The sequence below is a fragment of the Rhincodon typus genome, chromosome 1, assembly GCF_021869965.1.
Source record: "Rhincodon typus isolate 14 chromosome 1, sRhiTyp1.1, whole genome shotgun sequence".
NCBI classification, from domain to species: domain Eukaryota; kingdom Metazoa; phylum Chordata; class Chondrichthyes; order Orectolobiformes; family Rhincodontidae; genus Rhincodon; species Rhincodon typus.
Genome location: NC_063332.1, coordinates 39489146 through 39506533, shown reverse-complemented (window position 1 = coordinate 39506533; position 17388 = coordinate 39489146). Strand labels below are relative to the sequence as shown.

At 39.4% G+C, this 17388-nt stretch overlaps 1 protein-coding gene across 3 annotated transcripts in view; it reads left to right on the top strand.

Moving 5' to 3' along the window:
- cntfr (ciliary neurotrophic factor receptor) overlaps window positions 1-16650 on the top strand; it is a 386945-nt gene extending 370295 nt beyond the window's left edge. For all 3 annotated transcript variants that reach the window (XM_048599588.1, XM_048599589.1, XM_020527146.2), the window contains exons 8-10: window positions 613-796; window positions 3135-3255; window positions 14259-16650. In XM_048599588.1, the coding sequence (XP_048455545.1) occupies window positions 613-796; window positions 3135-3255; window position 14259 (306 nt within the window). In that variant the 3' untranslated portion in view covers window positions 14260-16650. The remainder of the gene's footprint in view (window positions 1-612; window positions 797-3134; window positions 3256-14258) is intronic.
- The last annotated feature ends 738 nt before the right edge of the window (window positions 16651-17388 follow it).

Genomic DNA, 17388 nt, shown 5'->3' with positions numbered 1-17388 from the left:
TTAATTTTATTCGAAAACTTTTCATAATATAATACTTATGCAACGTAAACATGTTGTACAACAAGATTGGTAAGTTCCTCTGAATGGTTGGTTCCCTCCAATTTAAATTTAATCATTCATTTATTGTGGAAGCCATTTCAAACAGCAAAACAATTAAGTGTTGGGTAGCACTAAAATTGAGGAGATTAAGAGTTTAGATTTTGATGGTATTTCTCTGAATTGAATTGAATGAGTTATTGACACTTGTATTTAACAAATAAATAGTAAAAAATGTAATATGTCACCATGCTCTCAATAACTTAAAGAAGATATTAAGATATCAGACTGAAATTAAGATATAAGACTTAACTGTAAGAAAAACAGAGTTCATCTTCCTCCCTTCTTGTGCCCCGCTCAACATCGGTGGTGGGGGGGTGGGGTGCATCTGTTGCTGCCAGTAGCAACATTTGGAAGCATTAAGAATCGTAGTTTGCTGCACAGTCATTTTTGATCACTATGGGATATGGACAGGTTGGCGAAAGTGCCATTTCAGAAAGGTGAAAACCATTTAAAAACAGTTGAAAGTCAGTGAGATGTATTCATGGCTAATGAACTGTTTCTTGTTGCTTCCAGGTTGAGGTGACAGATGTTCCATTTCATACAATTACTGATGCATATATGGGAAAAGAACACATTATACAAGTTGCTGCTAAGGACAGCGAGGTTGGCACTTGGAGTGAATGGAGTAAAGCTGTACATGCTACACCATGGACACCACTGGTGCCAACGAATGAGCCTGAAAAGAAACCCAACAATGGTAATGGAGCTGTCAGGTTCTTTGTTTCATACCTCGTCTGAAAGTCTGGTGAAGCTTTAACATGACAAACATTGGCAGCATCCTTAAAATTATGTCTGGTGGAAGAGAGAGAAATTTGCTGGTGTCTGCCACTGGCGCATGTGTATGTGAATATGTCTTTATGTGTATCTGCATGTATAGGTGCACACATATGTGTTCCTAAATTTTTTTCAAAATTCATTCACAAGCTGAGGACGTCGCTGGCTAGGCCAGCATTTATTGCTCATCCCAGAGGACAATTAAGAGTTAACCACATTGCTGTGGGTCTGGAGTCACTTATAGGCCAGACCAGGTAAGGATGCAACAAAAACAGAAGTTGCTGGAAGAACTCAGCAGATCTGGCAGCATCTGTGAAGAGAAAATCAGAGTTAACGCTTCGGGTCCGGTGACCCTTCCTCAGAACTGGCACTTCCCTTCCATAAAGGACATTAGTGAACCAGATGGGTTATCCCAATAATAGACATGGTTATCAGTAGATTCTTAATTCCAGATCCTTATTAAATTCAAATTGCACCATCTACCATGGTGGGATTCAAATTCAGGTCCACAGAACAATACCTGGGTTTCTGAATTAACAATCCAGCCATAATACCATTAGGCCATTGCCTCCCTAGAATACATTATATGGTATTTTTGAAAATATTGGAAAATAAAATATGTTATTTTAAGACCTGACATTACATTTATTCTGTGTACACGCTGTCCTGGCTAATAGCACTTACCAAGGTTGAACCTAAAATTCTCCTAACTTTTGCAGTTCAGTGGCATGATTGATCCTATAACAGCACACTTATTAAGGAGGAATTTTAATCTATTTTACCAACAGAAACTGGGTGGGACATGTGATAAATTCTAAGTGGTGTGCTTCCTTTCCCACCCTGTGGCCTATTTCAACAATTTCTTTTTATGGATGGTTGCAAACACGTCTGATTTTGGTAGGAGACACATGAATAAATGTCAATTTAGCTGGTCAGTAATCTCATTAGGACGCAACATAAGTTTTGACTGTCTGTGTGGAACATCTATATGAACACCCAGTTAAATATAGCAGGCACACGGCAGAGCCCTGATCATATAAATACAAAACCTATTGTTGTGATCCTAGGGTAAGGAGCAAACACAGAAACTACTGGAAACACTCAGTGGGTCTGGTAGCATATTGAAGGGCCACTGGACCCGAAACGTTAATTCTGCTTTTTCTCCAGAAATGCTGCTATATCAGCTGAGTTTTCACAGCAATTTCTGTTTTTGCTTCCACTTTCCAGTATCTATTTTGTTTTCATCCCAATCCCTGTGATTTACTTAGCTGCTGGCCTAGGATGCACAATCCTCCCAAGCAACAATCTGGCAAGCTGCCTCTGAATGCTGTTTCAGGCAAACACCTCATTATCAGAATGTGCCCAAGACCCAACCTTTAAATGGTTTGAATCTCACACTACACGCAGCCCAGGCGATTGCCTGTATGTCCCATGCAGGTGTCAAAAGCTACCACACTGTCATCACCAGCTCCACCTCATTGCCCCCAGTTGTATATACAATTACAATGGCTTTAAAAATTTAAATAACAAGTGAAAGCTGCATCACTCTACCAGATTTGTGTTTGCTGAAGCACAAGATGATAATTTGGATAGAAATGATGTGCAGGGGTATGAGGAAAGGCATGAAATTGGAATAGAACTGGAATAGGAACAATGGGCCGAGTGGCCTGTTTCTGTGTTGGAACAATTTTGTGTTTCTGTGAATTGGCTATTGCAATTGCTTACAGAATGTCCTGCTCCTGGGAGATTCAGTAAACCATTAAATAAATGGATGTTGTGCTTTAGATCCTAACATGGGGCTTTCATGACTGAGGTAATAAAGAAGGAGAAAAATAATCATAATGCAACAGATCCTGTGGGGCTCTATAGCGCACTGTTTCTTGATGCCAAATAATTGTTTCTATTTCATGTATCACAAAATCCCATAAAACATATAGCAATTTAATCTATTAATGGTGGTGATGGTGATTGAAAGAAATATTAATCAGAACACAAAGAAAGCCCTTTGCTTTCCTTTTAACGGTACGATGTAGTTGTTTAAATTATGCCAGGGCCCACTGTAAAGTAGGACACCTCCAGTAATGCAGCACTTTTCCAATACCAGAGGCAGCCTCAATTTATATGAGCCTAAGCTTGAAGTGAGACTTGAACTCATGATCTTTTGACTGAGCTGCAGTAGCATCAGGACCAATCTGACAACTATTATTGTATACTAAAATAAGGATGCTATTGATTTAATGAATCTTTGATTGTTATGACAGTTTCAGAACCTTTTCATATTACAACTCCAAGCGTTAGAGCCAACCGGCAAAATAACAGTTCCATGAGAATGGAATCATCCGCGACACTGCTCCTTGGCATAATGGTGGTTTTATTTATCTGGTAAGATACGATATTCTGTTATTTTCTGAATTATATTTTCATACAGGAGGTGCATGCAGAGTGAAGCAATTATGTAACCTTTCAAGCAAATGTTCCAATTGTAAGCTGAGTTGTAATTTTTGGAGCTAATACAATTACTGCGACATTCTGGGTGTAACTTTAATAGTGTCCCTGACCTTGACCTTACATTTGGCAATCTTGGCACAGGGATCAACGTTGCTGACATTCTTCATCCATTACTTAGAATGAACAAACTATCCAGCTGGCTATCAATCCAGAATGACATCTGACATCTGTGCTTCAGTTCTCACCGTGCATTGCTGTCATACAGAGTCATGCATGGGGATTGGGTGGGGGCTTGGTGGTTATTGCTAATTTATAAAGGTTAGCTTCTAATTTACTGACATGCTGCCAACAGTATATAGCTGACAATTGCTGAAATAAATATAGACTGAATTTTTGAAGGGTATCAGAGATTTCACATCAGCCACCAGCAGGCTGTTTGCCGGCAATATCGCACGCCCCAAACCAATTTCAAGAAGGCCAGGTTGCTGAAGACTAACCACCAAGTGAGTTATGTAAAAAGCCAACAAAGACCCCTCTCCTGTGATGAGTGGAATTTTCTGGATGGCAAACAGGTCCAAGACCAGCATTTATTTCCCATCTCTAATAGTCCTTGAAATTAGTAACTACGTGGTGAACTACCATGATGTGATTCTTATACAGATATCAATAATTTATCAGAGATGGTAAGAAATGCCGATGCTGGAGTCAGAGATAACACAGTGTGAAGCTGGAGGAACACAGCATCGGAGGAGCAGGAATGTTGATGTGTTGGGTCAGACCCTTCTTCAGAAGACCCTTCAGAAGGGTCCCGACCCGAAACGTCAGCTTTCCTGCTCCTCTGAACAATTTATGAGGTTGGTTCATTGAAAACCAATTGTTGAGTTGATGTTTCACACAAGTGTATATTCCTAATCAAATTGCTGGAGCTGCCAACTTACCATTCTTACTCAATGTAATCCACTTTAACAATATAATTTGAAAGACAAAATATTTGAAACTCTGATTTTGTTTTTCTCCCAGTTTAAAATAACTGTTGAACAAACGAACTTCACTTATTCACTGTATTCTGGTTATTCTGGCAACGTTACATTTGTTACCGGCTGTTTGCCTTAATAAAGTGATGGTCAGCCTTCTTTTGTAGATACTGCTACTGGTTTTCATATGCTAACATGAGGGCGTGCCAGAGTAAGAAAAGGATGGCTTATGTTTAAATTAATATGATGTGTGACTTGATGACATGATGACATTCTCACAATGTCACTGCCCTTATTTGTTTGATGGCAGACAGGGCTGTGAGATACTGTTGAAGTCAGATCTGTGAACTGCTGCAGTGCGATTTATACAGGTGCCACAATATTCTGATGTAGCGTAAGTGGATCTGGTGTTTTAGAGGCTTGTGGTGACAATCAACAGTATTGTTTGACCTGAAGACCAACAAGCATCTTCAGTATGTCTGGAGCTCCCCCATAATATATTTTAAACAGCCTCTAATCTTAACCATGTTGTTGGTCTGGTTGGTCCAGCTGAGCCTACGTTTAATTGTTACAAGTTGGACATCAGTTTTGCTTGAATCCCTTTTTGGTCAAAACTCAAGTGATTACCTCTCCTCCTGTGTTCAGTTCTTGTACTTATGGCTAGATCAATGTCATCATGAGTTGAGTATCTCTAGTAGAAAAAGAGTTGATGAACAGTTCAGGAGCTATCTGATTAAACTTTAATTGTTTTACTTTTTGGAAAGGCCTGCACAGTAATTCATTGGGTTGGATATATTCTGTTTGTTACGGATAGATTATACCTAAGCAATTTTCCACAAGTAGATGCTAGTTCCATAGTTGACCCAAAGAGATAACTGCTCCAGGGTTTTCTAATGTTGAGTCTAATGCTACTGATAAAAGTTATGGGAAGCACATATACTTGCCCTGTTGATCTTTGTGCTTTCACTCAAGGCTCACTTAGGCCACATCATTACCAGTAATAAACATAAACCAAAATAGTTCACTCTGTGCTTCTCAAACTTCCTTGGGCTTTGCCCAAATTCGCAGAATTTCATGCCCATATGCCCAGCATGGAGGAGAGCAAGCCCAATGCGGGGGCGAGTGAGCCCTGAAGCGACATCAGCGAGGTGGGCCAATCGGCAAAAGATGGTACCCAAGGATCGATGATTTTCTCATGTTGGTTGGGTCTGGCGGTGGCAGGAAGGGCACCATGGCAACATCGAGGTGGGCCACAGTGAGAAACTCTGACTGTGGTGGGTCTGGTGCAGGCAGTGTTGGAGGTGAATTGGCCCAGTAACAAAAGAGCTGGCTCAGAACTCAAATGAAGATGGACTTCTCTTTAAGCTATTTCTTTTCATTTTTGTCTTATTCTTAAACTTACAAAATGGTGCCGTATTGTGGCGATTAATGAAAGCTTTTCACTGTATTTTATTGTATTTCTCACTGTAAAATACATGTGACAATAAAAATCATTCATTCATTCAAGCTGATAGTTTATATTGACAGAAGCTTCCCTGTCTTCCTTCAGTTCTGTTTGGCCCTTATTTTCTCCACTTTCACCTCTGTTTGATTTCTTTCTGTCTTTCTTCTGGAACCAAGTACAAGGCGACCAGGGGATAGCATGTCAGTGGATAACTCTTGGATTTCCAGAGCAGAAAGCCAGCACAAAAACAATGGACTGGTGGTCTCCTGTATTTAACATCGTCTTTGTCTTTAACTTTTTTTTCTCTTTTTTCTTTTATCTTCCGTCCACATTTTACCTTTCTTGCTACTTTACAGAATTGTAGCTAGAACAACTTATAATTTTAGCTCCTTTTACATGAAGAAATGTCCCAAGGCATCTCACAGAAGTAATTATAAAAGAGCACAACACTGAGCCACATAAGGAGATAGTACGTACATTGAGCAAAAGCTTGAGCAGATAGGAATATTTAAGAAGGTGTCTTAAACGAAGAAAATAGGGTTGAGAGGTGAAAAGGTGTAGAGAATGTATTCCATAGAGAATGTATTCCAGAGCTTAGGTTCTAGGCAACAGATTTGGAGGATGGAGATATGTTGCTTTAGAGGCTTGTGGGGTTGGAGCAGATTACCGATATAGGGACTGGGAAAGCCCTCGAGAAATTTCCACACAAGAACGAGAAATTTGAAACCAAGCCATTGCTTGACCAAGACCCCATGCAGGTCAGCAAGCACAACGGTGAAAGGGAAACAAGACTTGTTGTGAATTTAGACACAGCATCAGAATTTTGGATGACCTCAACTTTACATATGCTGGAATATTGGAGACCAATTCATAAGTGTGATGGAATCATTGAGCCTAGAGGTAGTTATTGCATTAAGAGAGCATTGTGAGCATCATGGAGACAACAAGGGAATGAAGCAGTTTCAATCAGGCAGCAATAAGTGAGAGTTATAGGTGTCACATTGAAGAAGCCGAGGATAAGGCTTATTAAAGAAAGTAGATAGCAAGATAGTGAAGCAGTTGGAGAGTAGACCACTGGAGGAGCTGCAGAGATGACAATAAGGAAGCAGCAAAACAGGTTGCTGAAGTAGAAATTGACTTCGAGATTAGTTGTGGTCATTGTCGCTTGGGATATTCCAATTCATTCCAGGCAGAGGCTGTGTCCATGATATGCCTCAATCATCACTTAAATATTACATTAATTGAACTTTCTTCAATGAAAATTTGTAAACATTTATCATAAAAAGTATATCCACAAATTTGACATGATGGAAAATGAATAAATGTTTGTATTGAAAACGCCGAATTCCTTTTAACTCAAAAGGATTATCTTTGTTGAGACATCTCAGTACAAATTTGTTACAATGCCCAGTGGATTAAAAGCATCGCTGGAAACTGCATGTTATACTTGTGAGAAAATAGTTATGCAAGCAGTTGTTGACAATGCTGCTATGCCGTACTGCAGCTATCACATTCCAGTAAAGTGTTTTTTTGTGTGTGTTGTACAAAACACAGCTGCAGCAGCTGGAGATCTGTTTGGAGAGGTTTCAATAGCTAAAAATGTTAAAATGGCTTTTTGTCAAAAGTATACACAGGTACAGCTTCAAGTCATTTGTTATGCATTAATTCTTGAAATCAGCTCAACTATGGGGTCAAAGATCCCATAGTGCAATGTGGCCACCATCCCGAGTTAGTTATCACCATTATTTCATTATCACTGATTTAGAGTCTTAGAAGTCCCTCCCTGATACTATTGTGAGATAATCATCATCAAAAAGACTGCAATCGTTCACAAAGAAGATCCATTTACATTCTTTCAGAATTAGGAATAAGCAAAAAAAAACATTTTTAGAGTCATTGAGATACATAGCATGGAAACAGACCCTTTGGATCAGAAATTGGCCAGCTGTAAGAAGACAGAGGGTGGTGGTTGATGGGAAATGTTCATCCTGGAGTTCAGTTACTAGTGGTGTACCTCAAGGATCTGTTTTGGGGCCACTGCTGTTTGTCATTTTTATAAATGACCTGGATGAGGGCGTAGAAGGATGGGTTAGTAAATTTGCGGATGACACCAAAGTTGGTGGAGTTGTGGATAGTGCGGAAGGATGTTGCAGGTTACAGAGGGACATAGATAAGCTGCAGAGCTGGGCTGAGAGGTGGCAAATGGAGTTTAACGCGGAAAAGTGTGAGGTGATTCACTTTGGAAGGAGTAACAGGAATACAGAGTACTGGGCTAATGGTAAGATTCTTGGTAGTGTGGATGAGCAGAAAGATCTCGGTGTCCATGTGCATAGATCACTGAAAGTTGCCACCCAGGTTGATAGCGTTGTTAAGAAGGCGTACAGTATGTTAGGTTATATTGGTAGAGGGATTGAGTTTCGGAGCCATGAGGTCATGTTGCAGCTGTACAAAACTCTGATGCGGCCGCACTTGGAGTATTGCGTACAGTTCTGGTCACCGCATTATAGGAAGGATGTGGAAGCATTGGAAAGGGTGCAGAGGAGATTTACCAGGATGTTGCCTGGTATGGAGGGAAGCTCTTATGAGGAAAGGCTGAGGGTTTTGAGGCTGTTTTCGTTAGAGAGAAGAAGGTTAAGAGGTGACTTGATAGAGACATACAAGATGATCAGAGGATTAGATAGGGTGGACAGTGGGAGCCTTTTTCCTCGGATGGTGATGGCTAGCATGAGGGGACATAGCTTTAAATTGAGGGGTGATAGATATAAGACAGATGTCAGAGGTAGGTTCTTTACTCAGAGAGTAGTAAGGGCGTGGAATGCCCTGCCTGCAAAAATAGTAGACTCGCCCACTTTAAGGGCATTTAAATGGTCATTGGATAAACATATGGATGATAATGGAATAGTTTAGGTTAGATGGGCTTCAGATTGGTTTCACAGGTCGGCGCAACATCGAGGGCCGAAGGGCCTGTACTGCGCTGTAATGTTCTATGTTCTATGCTCTAACCTGTCCATGCCGACCAGATATCCTAAATAAATCTAGTCCCGTTTGCCAGGATTTGGCCCATATCCCTCTAAACCCTTCCTACAAGGGAGAATCTAACCATGCTCACATGGTATTCAACAATGTTACTATTGCTGATCCCCTCAACATCAACATCAATATCCTGAGGGTTGTCATTGTATGGAAGTTTAACTGGACAAGCCAACTAAATAAAATGGAAACAAGTACAAGACTAGAAAACTCTGCAGTGAGTATCTCATCTCCTGATCTCCCAAATTCTGTCCACCATCTACTAGAAACAAGACAGGAGTGTGATGGAATACTTTCCATTTACTTGGAAGATTGTGGCTCCAAGAACACTCAAGAAAAATAGCCTCCTTGATTGGCAACCCAGGCAGCCAGGCATAGAGTGTGATGGGAGTCTTGGATGCTTTAAGATAAATTTTCAACATCTTGAAAAGTGTCCATATTACAGAGGAGAAGGTGTTGAATGTCTTAAAATGCATAAAGGTGGATAAATCCCCGGGACCTGATCATGTGTACCCTCGAACTCTGTGGGAAACTGGGGAAGAGATTGCTGGGCCCCTTGCTGTGATATTCGTATCATGAATAGCCAAAGGCAAGTGTTGGAAGACTGGAGGTTGGCAAACCTGGTGCCACTATTTAAGAAAGGTGGTAAGGAAAGGGAAGGGAACTATAGACCGGTGAGCCTGACATCGGTGGTGGGCACGTTGTTGGAGGGAATCCTGACGGAAAGGATTTACATGTATTTGGCAAGGCAAGGACTGATTAGGGACAGTAAACATGGCTTTGTGCATGGGAAATTGTGTCTCATTAACTTGATTGAATTTTTTGAAGAAGTAACAAGGGGGGATTGATGAGCGCAAAGCAGTGGACATGATCTATATGGATTTCAGTAAGGCGTTCGTCAAGGTTCCTCATGGTAGACTGGTTAGCAAGGTTAGATCACACGGAAAACAGGGAGAACTAGCCATTCGGATACAGAACTGGTTCAAAGGTATGAGACAGAGGGTGGTGCTGAAGGGTTGCTTTTCAGACTGAAGGCCTGTGACCAGTGGTGTGCCACAAGGATTGATGTTGGGTCCACTGCTTTTCGTCATTTATATAAATGATTTGGATGTGAGTAAAAGAGGTATGGTTAGTAAGTTTGCAAATGAGACCAAAATTGGAGGTGTAATGGACAGCGAAGAAGGTTACCTCAGAGTACTCCTTGACCTGTCAGCCACCTTCAGCTTTGATGGCCTGGTTCTTATGCCAACCAACCTAGCTGCAAGACTACTGATATAAATGACAACCAGTGACATTTAAAACAAGGCAGGTGATGGTCATCCATTCAACCAGGAAGGACCCCTAAGGTTTGATGACCTTATGAAGATACAAACAGAAGAAGACTGGCTGGTCCATTGACCGTGCTCCAAACTTCACATTTTAGTTCATTCACTTAAATAGATGAAAAATTGAAGACAATATTCCAAGTCAGGATCATGTGTGACCTGGAGGGGAAAATGCAGGTGGTTGTATTCCTGTGTGTGTGTGTGTGTGTGTCTATGTGTATGTGTCTGTGTGTGTGTGTGTGTCCGTGTGTGTGTGTGTGACCCTTGCCCTTCAATATGGTTGAGGTCAATGTTTGGAAGGTGCTGTTAAAGAAGACTTGTTAAGTTGCTGCAAAACATATTGAATATGGTACATAATATTCCTGCTGAGTATCGGTGGTGGAGGAAATGAATGATTATGGTGGTGGATGGGTTGTCTATTCACCCTATCCATGCCCCTCATGATTTTATAAACCTCTATAAGGTCACCCCTCAGCCTCCGACGCTTCAGGGAAAATAGCCCCAGCCTATTCAGCCTCTCCTCATAGCTGAAACCCTCCAACACTGGCAACATTTTTGTAAATCTTTTCTGAACCCTTTATAGTTTCACAGCATCCTTCCTCCAGCAGTGCGACCAGAACTGCATGCATTATTCCAATCGTGGCCGAACCAATGTCCTGTACAGCCGCAACGTGACCTCACAACTCCTTTACTCAATGCACTGACCAACAAAGGCAAGCATACCAAACACCTTCTTCGTTATCCTATCCACCTGTGACTCCACTTTCAAGTGACACAACTATTGCTGTCCACGTATCCAGATGTGTGAAGTCCCTTGGAGATGAGTGACCATAATATGACAGAATTCTTCATCAAGTTAGAGAGTGATGCAGTTGATTCTAAGACGAGGGTCCTGAACCTAAATAGAAGGAACTGTGATGGTACGAGGTACAAGTTGGCTATGGTTGATTGTGGAACATTATTTAAAGGGATGATGGTGGAAAGGCAATGACAAATATTCAAAGAGCACATGGGTGAATTACTACAATTCTTTTCATTTCTCTCTAGCACAAAAATAAAAGTGGAAAGGTGGCCAAACCATGGCTTACAAGGAAAATCAGACATAGTATTGGATCCAAGAAAGATACATGCAAATTGACCAGAAAAAAAAACAAACCTAAGAAATGGGGCATTTGTGATTCAGCAAAGGAGGTCCGAGAGATTGATTAAGAAAGAGAATTTAGAGGTCACGAATAAGCTTGTGAGGAACATAAAAACCGACTGTAGAAGATCCTATAGGTACATGAGGAGGAAAGGATTGGTGAAGACAAGCTGCAAAGAGCGAAAAATAGAGTTAACATTTTGAATCTGATATGAATCTTCTTCAGAACCTTTAACAATTGCTGTCTGTTTCTTACCCCTCAACCAATTCTGTGTTCACGTTGTTACTGTCTCGTTTATTCCATGACCTACAACTTTGCTCATAAATCTTTATGTGGCACTAAATCTAAAGCCTTTTGGAAGTCCATGTCCACTATGTAAATAGCTCTTACCAACCCTTTCTGTTTCCTCTTGAAGTTTGCGAGTCGTAATTTTCCCATAATAAATCCATGCTGAGTCTTCAGAATTGACTGCAATTTTTCTGTGCGACTATTAATTTATTCTGCATAATTGTTTCCAGAAGTTTCCCCACCGCCAACACTAAACTGACTAGTCTGTAATTTCTCGGCTTATCTTTGCAACCTAGGGAAATAAGGTTTGCAATTCTCTTGTGCTCTGGCACCACTTTCAAGTCCAGGAAAGATCGAAAGATTGTTGCTAGCTCTTCTGGAATTTTCATTCTCACTTCCTTCAATATTCTTGGATGCATCTCATCCAGTCTGCAGTATCTTACAAACTTTCAGTCCCGAAAGCTTATCCAATACATCATTATCAATTTTAAGCCCTTCTCGTGACTGAGCATCCTCTTCTCCCACTGTGAACTGGGCAGCATTTGCCTCATTGGTAAAAACAGAAATATTCATTTAATACCTCAGCTATGCCTCTCACCTCCAAGGATGTAAATTGCCTTTTTTGTTCTACTCCTTTTATTGAACTTTTAATGTTAATGTGCTTGCAGAAGACCAAGAATCTCATTTACTTTAGCTACCAGTATTTTTATGTAATCTCTCTATGTTTCTCTTATTTGCTTTTTTCATCTCCCTTCTGCACCTTCTGCTTGATTCTCAAATGTATTTATTACCTGACATTTATCATAAGCATGCTTTTATTTCTTTAACTTCATTTCAATCTCCTTTGTCATTCAGAGAGCAATGGATTTGTTTGTGCCCCCTTTCCCTTCTGAGGGAATATGCCTTGTCCGCGCCGAAACAATCTCCTCTTTGAAGCTGTGGAGGTGGAGGAACACAGCAGGCCAGGCAGCATCAGAGGAGCATGGTTTCTAACAGGTCAATCAGGACACTTTGGGGGTCACTGATCAGCAGTTTAAATACTACATACAGAGTGTGAGGATGTGAGACAGAAGCAGGCTCCATGTTAGGAATGCTACGGTTTACAGGGCTGCTGAGAAGGCAGATGAACTGCACAGATTCTGTGTAGGGGACTCAGTGAAGAGTCAATGATAGCTGAATGGCTGTGCTGTCAGAACTTAGAAGGAGAATTCTGGAGAGCTGAGAATGTGAGAGGGATGCTTGGTCTTTGTTGGGGGAAGCTGTGAGGTGCTTGGAAGAAGTCTGCAAGCATTAATACTTCAGTACAGCTGCGAGGGGTTGAAAAGCCAGCCAGAGGCCAATTCAAGCTCAAGGAAAAATCCAGGAAGAATTTTGCTTGGTGAAACCAGCTGTCGGTGAAGAGTTTGTATTTGTGAATGCAATTTCTGAGTCAAGTGGAGTGTACATCTAGGAAAGGAGAGCAATGAACCAAACTGGGAGTGATCATTGAGGCAGTTCATGATGGAATGGCTCTCAAGAGGAGGCTTTAGGGTTATATCAGCAAAAATGCAGAATATAATCCCTTGTGAAGTTCAAATGAGAGTTCATGACCGACTGTATCATTAACATCTGGGGGGAGTTGTTGAGAAATCCATGAGACCTGCCTTGATTACATTTGCTGTTTGATGTGTGCTGAGGGCTGTTTGATTATATTCTATTTCCCATACTTACCACACATTAATTGTTGCTGTTCACAATAATGTGTAGATGTATTACTGTTCTAAGTTTGTATAGTATAATTTATAGGTTGTTTATTAAAAATGGTGGAATCTCATGCCTTTGTTTTCTTTTCAAGTCCCCTGGCTCTCTCACTTTATGCCCTTTAAAAATAAAAATAAAAATTTCCTCAAGCCAGATCCTAAATAAATTCGGCAAACTGGTTTGAGATCGTAACAAATGATGTTAGCGGTCTGTCATCATATTCCCATAGAACTATTTTCTGTGATACATCAGGGTCAAAATCTCAGCAGCAATAAATCTATCAACACATTGAACTGAATTTGTTGCTGAATTAATACCACCAGAAAGTACGTTCTAAACAACTGTTCAGTCTCACTTATATTTTATGGACCTCTCGTCTGTTACTTAAAGATACTCTTTGCACAAAAAACCCCACAAAAATACAACAAAACAGGCTTTTAAATGGATGTGCACAACAAGTCGCTAACATATAAAAGAAAAAATTGTTGCTATGTGGCTAAAGTAGGACTTTCTGGTTTTCATTTCATGGTGAAGGAATAGATCAGAAAATGAATCAGACAGTTTTCAGACTTGGCCAGATTCAGTAGAAGGGAAATATATTAATAAGTAGAAGGACATATACAAATTTAGTGCCAGATCACTCATGGAACATAGCCTATATAATCTAAGGTCTGCTTCTAAATTATGGATGAAGTTAGTATCATACTCAGGAATGTCTTACAGAGTTTGCTTTACTGTCAATAACTTATTAGTGCATGTTAGCATCCAAAGTTTGTATGCCTTTATTAACGAAGAATAATGATTGTGGTCACTACTAGATATATCTTCGACGAAAAATGTCAAAGTAGGTTGAAGTAGATCACAAGAAGAGATCTATATATATGTATCACACCTTCGACTGTATTGCATATAGTAGAAACAAATTTTAAAATGCAGTTCATATAACTTTTGCTTGAAAACTATTTCTAACAACACTTTTCATTTGGTTTGACAGATTATTAGAGAACAGCAATTATGAGAATCCATGCTTTTTATTTTGCACATGTGGATGCGGATCCAATGCATCTCCTTTTCAACATTATTCCTGAAACAAACTCCTAGGAATGTGAAGCTCAGATCCCTGTGAAAGTTCACTGGACACAGACACGTAAACTGAAGGAAAACAAAAGCATGGATCCCTACCAGACACATCATTCTGCAGATATATTTTTTGAAGGGCAAATGAATACCATTTAATCTTGCATCTGATGAGGAAAATATTTCAAAGTTAATGTGAAAGAAACCAACCACATACAGCTAAACCATCATGCCAAAGACACCATGATCTCCATGAACATTTAACCACAATGCTCTGCTTCCTAAAATGCCTGCATCTTTGTCGTGATAGGACGCTAATAGATGGCGGGATACTGTTGGTAACAGTACTGTGAAATTTTGAACGTAAAGATTGTGGCCTGTAATTTTATCACAGTTGTTTTAAAAGAATTTTTTGTACTAATGGCTGATATGAAATGATGGGACTGTAATGCTCCACTATGATCATTATATCCTAATATGCCTGTGATGGACTGCATTGATTTTTTTTACTGGAAAACATATTTGTATGCTAGTCAGTTATAACAGTAGTAGTGTTGTGTAAAAAAAGAGTCACAAACTATCATTGCTTGTTCGCTTTCCTTTTCTAAAAAAAATTAAAAATATAAAAACACAATAGGGAGCATTTTAACTACTCATGTACTTTCCAATAATACAATTTACATAAACTTGGCAGTACACAAGTCTAAATTAAATTTAGTTGTGCAGGGAATATGTCAGGAATCCTGTATCTGTCATTGAATTAATAATCAGCATAGAATTGGACTTACAGAAGTCAGTAGCTCACACCACAAATTTCTTCTGTAAAGAATTTAACAATAAATGTGCAAAGATTACTTATTTAACATCGTAGGTAAATGTTAGAATTAGAATATTGTAGGAATTAGAAATTTGAGCTTTTTAATAAAAAAACATAAAAGCTCACTTCTTAGAAGTCATCCAACAATGATGCTTCATTGAATATAGGGATTTGTTTAATTTCCAATGTTCTTTATGTAAATAGAAGAAACTAACGTTCACCAAACCTATTTCAACCTTACGCGTTATTCTACGATAATGCACTTATCAAATATTATTTCCTATCTAGGCAAAATTAATTTCCCCAACAAACCACATTTTATAATTTTACAGTTAAATAAAAATCCAACCTTGTCCTGCATCATTATTGTAATTTTAATTTCCAAACTTTGCTCAGTATTTTCTGAGACTATATTCATTAAATTTGGTTAACTGCAAACACTTTGTAAAATCTGTTGCAATTTTACTTCTAAAGGGACAGATATTGTTTCCCTTCTTTTAATATTGAGTGGTTCATGCTAAACTTTATCATTATTATCCAAACAGGGACAATTCCAGCTCCGGTCAAAGCCAATGAAAATTCACTTAAAGGATCCCATTGCTTTTTGCACTGGGTTCAAATTTTTTCAATTTAATCTCTGACTATTCGCGAACCTACATTAAAACAATTAGATTTCTTTGTATGTCTGTGTTGTAACAAGTGTTCAAAAGCAAACCGCAACTACCTACCTGAAGACTTTTTGAAGTTGCTATAGGTCAGAATTATACCTGGCTACCTCTGCATCCAGTCCATTGTAGCATGCTCCTTCAGGCATGTTACTTGGTGGATTGCACATCTCCATCTCTCACAGTTTCTACATTCTGTGGAGCCCTAATAAAGTTAATTCTATTATACCAAAGGGAAAATCACTCTTAACAGGGATTTATTCTTATCAAAGTTCATTGCCATTATATTTATTGAAGCGAAGCTGACTCTTCTTATTTCCCGTGAATTGTGTTACGGTTGTATTTGTTTGCGTGTGGTTAAATATGTCACAGATATTCCTGATGGAAGCTACCCCACTGTGAACTGATGAAATGGACACATACAAATATTGTATTAAAAAGAACAGCATAAAGTCATTATTGCCTTCCAAGTTACTCGCCACAATATCCACATTGTTCCAACTGCAGTAGCTTCTTCTTGAAACATCTCGTAAATCACCAGTTCTGTCGCAACAATGCTTAGATGCCCTCAGTCATAGATAATGTGCTAATGTTATGACACATATTTGCATCAGTCCCAAAACACACTTCTGGAAGAGCTTTTACTGTGTGTAGCTCCTCCTACTTAATTTTGCAAGTTACTGCATCATATGAATCAACCAAAATACAATATTTGTGCTTAACATTTTTCTGTGAGAATACTTCGTACCAGTGTCAACTTCTTACCAGTTCTATTGTATTCCATGTATCAATTTTGAACAGTAAAGTTGAGTTTTTGGACCTACGTACCATAACCTGTTTTTCATTGAGTAAATAGAAATTGTTATTGGCTCAAGCAAATGAGATAAGGCTGATCTATCTGAGGATGTATTTAAACAAGGTCCAAGTATAGTTTTGTGTAAGTAGGACTAAGCCTTTTGAAACAGCAATACCTCTGGTTCAACTTTTGATCTGCATTGATTTTATTTTTCTCAAGCAGTGAAAAGTCTGAGTATAACAATTGGACTTAATTCACCTGGAAAGTGAGGCCTAAGGTGGGGTGCAGGGTAGGGAAATAGCTCAAATTCTAATGAATTCTGTTGTAAGGTATATTTCAGTAAGTACTAGAAGTCAACTGGCAACCATAGAAACATACTGTTATGTGAGACACCACATGCAGGACAGGTTGGAGAGAATGTTGATGCATTTGGAACATAGGAAAAGGCGTAAGCCAGGAGTAGAACAGGAGTGAGCCTGTTCTGCCATTCAATGAGATCATGGCTGATCTAAGGCCTAATTCCATATACATACCTTCAGCCCATATCCCTTATTTGTTTTTAAAAAAATTAATATATCTCGGACTTGATATTAACAAGTGATCTAGCATCCAGTGCCATTTGCAAAAGAGAGCTCCACCCTTTACCACTATTTTTGTATATAAGTGCTTCCGAACATCTCTCCTAAATGCCCTGGCCCTCATTTCTAGACCATGTCCCTGAGTTTTAGAATCTCCTACCAGTGGAAATAGTTTATCTGTCTTTTCCTGG